The sequence below is a fragment of the Aplysia californica genome, unplaced genomic scaffold (genome assembly GCF_000002075.1).
Source record: "Aplysia californica isolate F4 #8 unplaced genomic scaffold, AplCal3.0 scaffold00934, whole genome shotgun sequence".
Lineage (NCBI taxonomy): Eukaryota > Metazoa > Mollusca > Gastropoda > Aplysiida > Aplysiidae > Aplysia > Aplysia californica.
In genome coordinates, this window is record NW_004798204.1 from 90,842 (window position 1) to 101,384 (window position 10,543).

The window sequence follows — 10,543 nt, forward strand, 5'->3', positions numbered from 1 at the left end:
ATAATCAGTACATTGTGTTTTGACTACGAAAAATCTCTCAAACAATCTGATCCCCCCAACAGGCTGTGCTACTGACTGAAGTTGTCTTTAGGCCATTCCCAAAGGGGGATATTAACATGTTCTTATGCACTGTAGTTCATGACATTGATAACTCAGCCCATTTACAATGTCATGCTCATACTGTGCCATCATGTTCTTATAATACACAGTAGAATTGTAAATGGGCTGAGTTATCTATGTCATGCTCATACTGTGCCGGAACAACATAGGGGGAACTGCTGCTTTTTCTTTCCTCATCCTTACTATCGTCATATTCCTCTACCTCTTTTGTATGTTTATAACTCTCTTGTTACCTGCTATCTCTGGGGTGCCTTGATAGTCGAAGCAGAATTTGTGCTGTTGAGGCTACAGAGATGAGCAGAGTAAGCCTGATTTCCCGTTTAGACTTCTGTTAACATCCACCCCTTTGCGCTCGACTCATATGACCATATGCAGTTGCGAGTGCCGTAAAACCTTACTAAAACTAAAGATCTGAAATATTTACATCCCGTCTAATGTTCTTAAATTTTCTTAAAAAATACCTCCTCGTTCTTCTGGGTCTTCCGTTGTTATTCTAACAAGTTGTTACAATGGATGATACAATACTTTCACCTAATGAGAAATGATACAAAGCTGTGAGATCATAATTCTTTGTTTCTCCTCTTTTTTCCTCCCTAGGTACACAAACTAGCAGATGTGTGCTGGGAACAGTGTGTGGACCGCCCACGGGACAAGCTCGACAGTCGTACTGAGACCTGTGTCTCCAACTGTGTTGAACGCTTCATCGATACCTCTCTCACCGTGGCTACAAGGTTCCAGAAACTAATACAAGGCGCAGGGAACATGTAGTCTCTTTCTACAAAAATTGCTTCTGAGTTTTTTCAAATGTATTATTAGTGCTTTTATTTAAGCTGCTGCATTGTTTGATTGTTGTCACACAGAGTGTTTGATTTCAGAGCCAACTTTTATGATGTGGTTTAATGACTTTTTTAAAAGATTCGTAGGCCTACAACAGACAAAAGTGGATTGCTCAGGTTTCTGTAATTTGAATTAGCTCTTCTTAGTTGAGAGACTTTAAAAGCATACAATAAGTGCTGTTGTTAGGTCTTGAGGTTTATAATTTTTGCTTTTTGACGAGTCTGTCCATTGTGCAATGTGTTATAAATGTCGCTCAGTGTTTCAAGTGCATGTGTGTAATTGCCTGAGGAGTTTGGTGACTAAATGAGGGCTTATGTTTGAGTGTTATGTGTAAGGGAGTAGTCATGTGAAACGTTCTCTTGTGATGAAAACCAGATAGGAAAATTTCAGATGATGCCATTTTCATGAGCATTGGTGATGTGTGAAAGCTGTCTGATCTGATAAAGTGTATTGTATGACATTGTTCAGAGAATTATTATTAAACTTGAGTATACTTTCAAATTCATTTCTTCACCTTATGAATTCATTTGTCAATGCTGATATAATAAATAATAATAGATAGCATTTGTATAGCATATACCCCCGCTCAACAGCAAGCTCTATGTGCTTTACCCTATATTATTGCCCCAGCAGACCATAGAAAGGAGGCTCTCTTGGTCTAGAGGTTAAGGTATTTGCCTCTTATCCAATAGGTCATGGGTTTTAATCAGGATCGAGACGGAACATTTTTTTCCTTAAATTTTCTCTTTTCACATCCTTTCCTGCTCTCTATCTATTTTCTGTCGTCTGCTTTCGTCTCCACTTTCTGCCCCCACCCCCTCTCCTCCTTTGCCCCCTCCTCTGGGCTCCTGACACTTTCTGGAAATTCTGCAGCCTTTCTACTCCTTGGCTCCTTCTTTCTGCTGTCTTTAAGCCACACCCCTGATCTTATGGTAGGTAAGATTAAACACCTAGCCTTCTCGGATAAGGGCGAAAAATCTCGGAGGTCCAGTGTGCAAGTAGTGCACGTTAAAGATCCCCTAGAGGTTCAAAATCAATGTGTAGGCTTTGGCCGCCACCTAGGCAAACTTCAAAATTTTCAACCAACTGAAAATGTTTAATATGTCCCGCACGCTCCTATGACCTTATGCAGTTGCGAGCGATGGAAAACACTTACCAAAGAAATTAAAAAAAACCATAGAGCACTCAGAAACAGTCTCAGCTTCCCCGGAAGCATACAGTGCAAGCAGCTAATTAAGCACCCAAACACCCACAGCTTTATTTTGGTTAGAATTTGTATAGATTGTTTACTTTATGAAATGGGCTACTTAAGGAATTTTTTTTTTCCGGCATTACAACCTGAGACCAAAGAGTAAAATCCTCTCCAAGGCAGGACTGTTTCATGAGCTGTATTGTCATGTGACTCAAAGTTTAGAATTTGAATATTGTTGGTGGTTGGCGGGTGCTGTGATGTGGTTTGCTCCTTCTTTCCTATCAAACTTCTCTCTATAGTCCTTACTGTTGTTACTATACCTCAAATGTTCAGCACTTATAAGTTATATGTCCTAATTGTGTTGCAAGTGCCGTAAAACATTTGCAACAAGTTTGAATATTCCAAACCTTTCTATACGAGTGGTCTCCACCTTGGACATTGATAGTGATAGCTCTAGTTCTTTGTTCATTCTAAACATTGTACATGTAGACAGTTTTGTGACCCAGAAAGTGAAATGACACATGACTTCTCCTGGCTAAAAATCTCCTCTTTGAAAAGAGTGTTTCACAAATATGTGATACATTTGTTGAGTTCATTGTTTGAAACCTGATGGTGACAAGTTGGTTTCATTGAATTCATGGTTTGCTTTTGCAACAGATTATTATTTTCTTGGAGACCACCTAAGTGACACTTGTGTGAATAAGCAGGGTGAATAGCTGCTAATAATTAAAACTATTCTTTTCTCAAAATAGGATCAGAGGTCTGATAAGAAGAGTTTATACCGTGGAACTCGGATTCAATGAAGTCGTTAGGCCTGACCTTCAATTTCTTTGAATCTGAGTGTTCGTTACTGCAAACATGAGGTTTTTGTGTGGATAATATTACGGGCACTGAGCAAGTATTGTATAATATATTCAACTTCCTCATCAAAAGTAGTTGTTTCAAAAGAGAGGCATTTTCTGTTCTTCGATGCCTTACCAAAGAAATGCTGGAGAATTCTAGGAAAATACACTGAACTCTACCAAGTGCACGCTGTGCAAAAAGGTCCGATTTGTTCAAATGCACACCTGTGTCATCTATCATCTACGACGTACTGTTTGCCGAACAAGTTGTGCTGTTGTGTACAGCCAACGGCAACGTTTGATTCCACCGACCAGCGTGTAATTCATTATGTATATATATATATCTATGTCAAGACTGGCTTATATTGTAATACTGATCAGTAGCCAGGGGAAAAATGACAGCGAGTACTGTGGTGACGTGTTTGTATCTCTATTATTGACTTGACTACAGATGTTCTACGCCCGGGCTGCTTATGCCCCCCTCAGCCCAGACATACGCGCGCGTGCGCGCGCACACAGATACACAACACAGTCACATGTGTGCTGGCTGGCAGTCAGACCCCGACACACAATAAGACGTGTGTCAACAACGTGTCTGTTAGTACATTTTTATACGAAAGAAGACCGTTGATTGGTTCCATAAGATATAAACAATAGGCTAAGTGAATAATGGTTTATGATGCAGATGCCACAGATGGTTTCTAGGAAAAGATAAAGTTCGACGTGGGAGAAAAATGAGCGAAGCCATGTCAGAAGGGGCTGTTCACCCTGTGACTTCATTGAATACGAGCTTGCTCATGTTTCTGTTTGTTGAAACGGAGTTATTTATTTTTATTGATTTTTATGAATAAAAAACCCGGGGAGTCCATTTCCTTTAGCTGAATCCAAGTTTCACTGTATCTGATTCGAAACACAAACTTTCGCCTTGTACCTTGCTAAACTGTAAAAATGTTTTTCTTCTCAATCAACACAATGTTAATCATTAATTAGAGGTGGGCTACTTTGACCCTGAATATAGGCGTCAACCAGGCCTTTACTACTGATACTAATAATATTAATAACAGAAAGACTGACATACTTGTTAAAATCTATTCCTCACAATGAGCATTGAACTTACCTTTTTTGTATTTGAAGCCAAGAGCTGCCTTCAATTTTTTTAAAGTGTAGGTGTTTCTACACCCCCATCAACACTACTTTTATCATTTAGGAGGCAGGCTTCTGACCTTGCGTGTCAGTGCCAACTCGGGAGCGGGTGGTTGGAGGGCGACGCTGGTTCGTCCCACTTATTAAATATTATTATTTTCCCTCTGTTGTTTCTGTTTATCTGGCTTACTTTTTCCCAGCATCAAGAGAACATCATTGTGTCAATGTGCTTCTCTTTACTCAAACAAACAAACAAACCAACCCAAGCTGAGAGGGATATAACATCTCAGCAGAAATGGTGACAATCTCAATATGGAATTCGGGTCTCCTGCATGTGACATTGAAGTACTAACTCTTTCTTCATCATAGACAATGGTGAGCTTAGCCTCTCTGCCACAGATGCCGATAGGCCCAAAATTATGCAGTTAGTGCTACATACTCTGTATAGAAGAGGGCAGAGAGAATAGGAAAGTTAAAGAAAAGAAAGCTAAGCTTTTTTTTTTTCTTCTTTAAAGCAGTGTGATGTGGCATTTTAAAGATACTCTTATTCCTGTACACATAAGTACTGGGCACAAGTTAGCCTGCACAAGCCAGATTCACATATTTGCATAGTGGTGATAGTATAGTCTACTATGTCTACTATAGTATGAGATTCATGTCCCTTGCATTGCTGTGAGTAACATGTAATTAGAGACAGGACACTCTAAATGTAGCATCCATCCCTGACAGGACTGAGCCAAACCTGTGTCTTGAAATCTTGAAAACTCACCAGTTCAAGAATACTCCACTGGTGATTTAAACAGGATCATCTGCACTGAAAGCCTGTTTTTTTTCAAGTTTCAATTGTTAATGTATCATATTGTTGATCCCACCTGTTCTGGGGTCTGGGGAGTGTTTTTTTATGCCCCCATCGATGCTATTTAGATAATTTAAGAGGCAGGCTTCTGACCTTACCTGTCAGGGCTAACCCAGGCTGGCTGAGAGGGATACAATGTCCAAGCGAAAAAAGATCGAAATGCTCGAAATACTGCACTCAATAAAAATTTTCACCTCAGTTGAGAATCGAACTCTGTTATGTTCTCCTGCGTGGGACAGCAAAGCACTTAACCACTACACCACAGACACTGGTGATCTGGGGAGTGAAAGCCCTCAGAAATGTTGGAAAATAATTTATCAGATTTGATGGGGCAAACCTGGAAATGCTAAAAAGAAAGAGGAACAACTTAAGACTTAATAGTAAAAGCAGACTGATTTCATATCAGAGCATCGCCAACAAAGACAACTACACTTTCAAATGAAGCAATCAGAAAACCTTTGGTTGTGTTAAAAGCTTTATTTGAAATGTGAGTAAACAACAAGAAACAAAGTACAAAATAAGAGACTGAAGTGGACATGTGTTAAAAACTTTGAGATTTTAGAGTAAAAGAATTGACAGAAGGTGGAACAGTTACTGTTCTATTCATGTTATTTTGCTTGTTTTTCTGTTTCTTCACACTTGTTGTTTTACTTATAACAAAGAGGGGATTACTGTTCCTGAATTCCAAGAAAAATTTTTTAAAATAAAACAAAGGCCAACCAGCTGTCCAACTTTTACAAATTAAAATTAGTTCTGAGATAACCTGAAACGGTAAGATACTTGACAACTTGAAAATGTGTCATGAAGGAAGCTGGGATCCCCTTTTATCGCAGTAATGGAAGGAATTTACTATAGAATATTTACTTTTCTACCAAGCAATCATAAGCAATTGCCATTCTTCCACTGCATTATTTGTTACCAGAGGAGATAATCGAAGAAAAAGACCTACAACACATACAGCCATTTGGATTAAAACTAAAAGAAGTGAGACTCTCTATGTTGTCTACAGCCATATGAACAGTACAAAAAGTGAAAGTGTGACATCATGATGAAATCAGGCGCTTGTCAAAATGATAACGAAATTTGAGAAACTAATATCTTTCCACCATTTGAGACATTTTGAAAAATTTTATTTTGTTTAGCTGACCTGTTACGTCCATTTAAAAAACACATTTCTCAGATTTCTGTGTGGATTTTACTGAAAAATGATCCAAGGCACAAAGATGTAAATTTGTAGTTTCCAAGGACACTCAACTTAGGAAGTCACCAAGCTATGGTAGCCACTTTCTCACTAAATTTACGTCTGTAACCAAGCCACCACACCTCTTTCAATCGCAAATATTTCAACTACTATTCAAGATAGACGGGTATCCTTTTCATCAAAGCAAGACAAATGAACACACCCATAACTCCATATGCCCAAAATTCAACAGCGCCTGATTCTACCACACCGTGACACAAATATTTAGTATGTTTACTTCACCTATCAATCACTACTGTCTTATCAAGGAATAGCTTGAACCAACCCTAAACAGAGTAAACTTATCAAATCATCATAAATTAATCTTCCAGTTATTAGCCTGTGATCATCATTCAAGTGAACACAGGAAAAATAAACCAAATGGCTCTGTGGGAGGAAAAATTTCACTTTATCAAAAAACTTAAGCTCATGGATTTTCTCATATCTATAAATAAAGTAAAAAGGACCAAGATTGAGATTTTAATCTGCACCATGCAGTTTTTAGTTCAAAGCATTGGCCATTCAGTTTTGGTTATCCAAAATACTTTAGAATGGGTTCATAAAAATATTACTTAAATAACCTTATAAAATTTAAAATCCAGTAAGTTCATTCTCATTTGTTCCTGATTCACTAGCTATAGCAAATGACAATTACAACTGTGACTGTTAGTTTTGAGTAGCTGCATGGCACGAACTTCACAGCTCATTCTTGAAGACTAGTAGTAAAATACTTTTTACAATTTGTTAAACCCCTGTGCAGCTGTTACAGGTACATTTTGTATTAGCCATACAAACTATAAAACCAAAAGATGACTAAAAAATCAAAAGAGACAGTGTCACTGCATTTTGAGATCAAAATTCCATTAGTGGCAATAGGGGATTCAAAGACAGGATTCCACAGGAAAATAGGCCCACTCAATTCTAGACCTCCAAATTATGCTTGACAACTGGTTTCATGTTGAGAGGCAGACAAAGCAAGTGTTTCAATACAAATGCCATCTGCTTTCATTGTACATCACAAAAACAATTCTAATGCAAAGTTGAACTTAACAAGAACACAAGCATTGGAGTTATGGTAACTTAAAATGACAATGATCACTTTTCATTGTTGCCTAGAGTCATTTCCCCACAACTTCAACATCACCAGATTAAGTATTCTTTTTATAAAAATTTTCCATCAGTGTAACAATGTAACTTTGTGAAATGGCAGTCAAAAAATTTAGTAAGAAGGTACTAAACCTGACATTAATCTAAAACCAATAACAACAGGGATTTCTAAAACACATACAACAATCCACTTCTGTTGCAATAAAATATGACTAGATTCAACACATCAAATATGATGCATCTTTCTTTATCGCTGGAAATCCAGCTTTTACACACGCAGACATTGGGAAAATTTCATGAGCTTTAGGCTTTTTATCCCAGTTTTTGTTAGAAAGAGCAGTCTAAAAAAGAGGTACAATAATGACAAATCTTTACCAAGAAATTACTATGCTTTAAAAAAAACCCCCAGCTATTCACAATAAAAGCATCCTCCTGCCACATGTTTCTATTCGTGCTATCATTACTTCACTTTAGTGTGAGTAATCAGTCTTCAAGATATAAGCAGAGCAAACAAACGCTCACACCGCAGTATCCTTGTTTGAATGGCACAATGTTCTGAGAATATGGGCACTAGCTAGGTGCCACCGTGAACAAATTCCCCTATAGTTATTGTAGTTTTCAACCTTGTTGCTAAAAATGTAATTCCTAATCAGCATTTAATTAAATGAGCTGACAACATAAATTTGAGGAAGCTACCTCATAACACCCAAAGTGAAACATGAAGCAGGAAAAACAGAGAGTAATAATGAACAACAAGCAAATAAGTGTGTAAACCGAGATCCATACAAAAACATCTATGATGACATTGAGAAGAAATAAGTGAAACCATGATACTCCGTGCATTAAGTACACTTCATACAGTAAATACACGCACAAATAAAAGGAAAAAAAAAGTTTTAATGTCATTAGCCAAAAAGGAAAAAAAATTCCAATGACATTTGGGGAAAAAAATCTGCTGGATTTCAGTTCTACATAACTCGGGCACCTGGACCAAAATGTGAGAAAAGCAATATAATCATAAGAGAAATAGGAAATACAGTACCTAGCTCTCCTTTCAAATTAGTCTGCCAAATACTAGGAAAAGAGAAATAAGCTCTCCTTTCAAACCAATCAACAAGACACTATGAAACCTAAGACAAACTGAACTAGCGAGACCACAACAAGTTGTTTTTCTTATTCATTATTATACTTTCATCTATTTCATTTTTAATACATCAACAGTCAAAAAAAGGAATCACAAAGTGAAAAGCTTCAGTTACTTCCACCCTTCCTTGAATGTGAGGATGATGTAAAACACGAGATGTGGGTGTCTGATACAGTACTTTTGTGGCATCATCCATTCTAAAAGAAATCGGAAAAAAACCCCCAACCCCAGAGCAAAGTAAGACTAATGGTCAGTAGACATGGCACTGGTGAATAAAGCTAGCTATGGCATTCAGTGTCACAGGCATCGACTACACCTGTCTCGCCTGGTCATTGTTGATAAGTGGCAATAAGTGAGTCTACCTATTAACTGCCATATTTGTCATCAATCAAGTAACACCTCAAATTGAAACATATGTTCAAAATTAATTTTTCTACTGCTGGAAACCACTATCAAACAGCAAAGGGAGTGGATGAAGACAGATTTGTCACAATTTTGCTGATCAAAATATTCTCTGGAAAGGGGGCAATTTGTAAAAAAAAAAAAGTCCGAGAACATAATTTCAAAAGTTTTTCGCCTGCCAAGAAGTTGCTTGTTCCTTATTATGATAAAAATTATACTACAGTTCTGAAAATGATCCTGTGCACAAAATATAGTAGCAAAAAAGATATTTATGTCTTAATTTGAGGCGTTTCCAGAAGAGTGTTCAACATTACTGTATGACTGTAGTAACTGTGCCTGCTACATTCAGAGTCAACCTCTCATCCAACTACAAAATTCGCTCTATTCAAGTTTAGAAGAAAAATAATTAACAGTTGTCTCTGTTCAGAAAACTTAATAAAGTAACAAATGTGTCACATTGATTTAAATCTGTCCCTCCAAATATGGCCTCAGTTAGGAAAAGTGAAATAATAAATCAGAAAACTACAGGGTGCTAAGTTGTTAGCACTGGAGTAGTTAAGAAATGAAAGAAAAAGTTCAAGGCACTGTTGGTTCTTACGACCAAACTGTAGAGAAATCGTTAAGAACGAGGACTGAGGCATCATATAAAGAGAAAGGGAAAAAAAAATAAAGCAGAGTTAGGTCATTTCTGGCCTATAAGGTGTAACAGCATGTACGAAATGCTCAGCCCTTACCCCCCCCCCCCCCAACAAAACAAAATCATATCTCTGAGATAAGGCCCATGTCAATCAAAAAAATAAAACATAAGACCCGGAGCGTCATGCTCGCTCATGAGACAAGTCCTGCATGGAGTATTGTCTATAAAAATGAAATTGTAGATGAGTTGGATACCCATTAAGAGAATTTAAATAATTTAGAAGCCAGGTTGCTTTACCCTGCCTGTCAGAGCTAACCTAGGGTAGGAGGAACACAACATCCCTGCAGACAGACATTGATATTTGAAAAAAACAACAACCAAAAACAACTCCCCACATGGGAATTGAACTCGTATGTTTTGTGTGCAACGAGGATATGTATATCCCCTACATCACACAAGCCAACTAGATCTGCTACTTGCACCCCAGATACACTCAGAATTTATGTCACTGAGTCTGGTGTTAAAAAGTAGGTATCTGGGATGTCCAAAAACAAGATTATCAACCCTAGTTCAGGGGACAGGGAACTTCACTGTAGCCATGGGCAATGGTAATAGCTTTCTGAAACAAAAGGAAGTGTGCTCAACACTCATTTACATGGTATGCTGTAAACACCTATGTGTATACCATTGTAATCTTAACGTCAACTGAACAAAAGAAAGCAACATCATACATAATGGATTTCTTTTCTTTCTCACCTCAAATGACAAAGGGGTAAAACATACGATTACCATCCGAAAAGTTGCACCTTATGGGCCAGAAATTACAGGATGCTTAGATAGGAACATATGCCCAAAACACAGGGCAAGTTTCCCTGCTGAGGCACTTCTTGGTGCTAGCAAGAAAAAACATAACCCCAAATAGTTTGCCCTACATAAATATTACAGATATAGTTAATATATAAATATAATAGTATCTTTCTATAGTTTAGCTATTAGTGTATACAGGCCTAAAAAGAAATGGCA

At 37.6% G+C, this 10,543-nt stretch overlaps 1 protein-coding gene across 1 annotated transcript in view; it reads left to right on the plus strand.

Moving 5' to 3' along the window:
* Positions 1-1,462, plus strand: part of LOC101857523 (mitochondrial import inner membrane translocase subunit Tim8) — a gene marked incomplete at its 5' end in the record, with an annotated part of 5,103 nt that extends 3,641 nt beyond the window's left edge. Inside the window, 1 exon segment of the mRNA XM_013089356.1 lies at positions 718-1,462. Within this exon segment, the coding sequence (XP_012944810.1) occupies positions 718-888 (171 nt within the window). The 3' untranslated portion in view covers positions 889-1,462.
* Between the last annotated feature and the right edge of the window lie 9,081 nt (positions 1,463-10,543).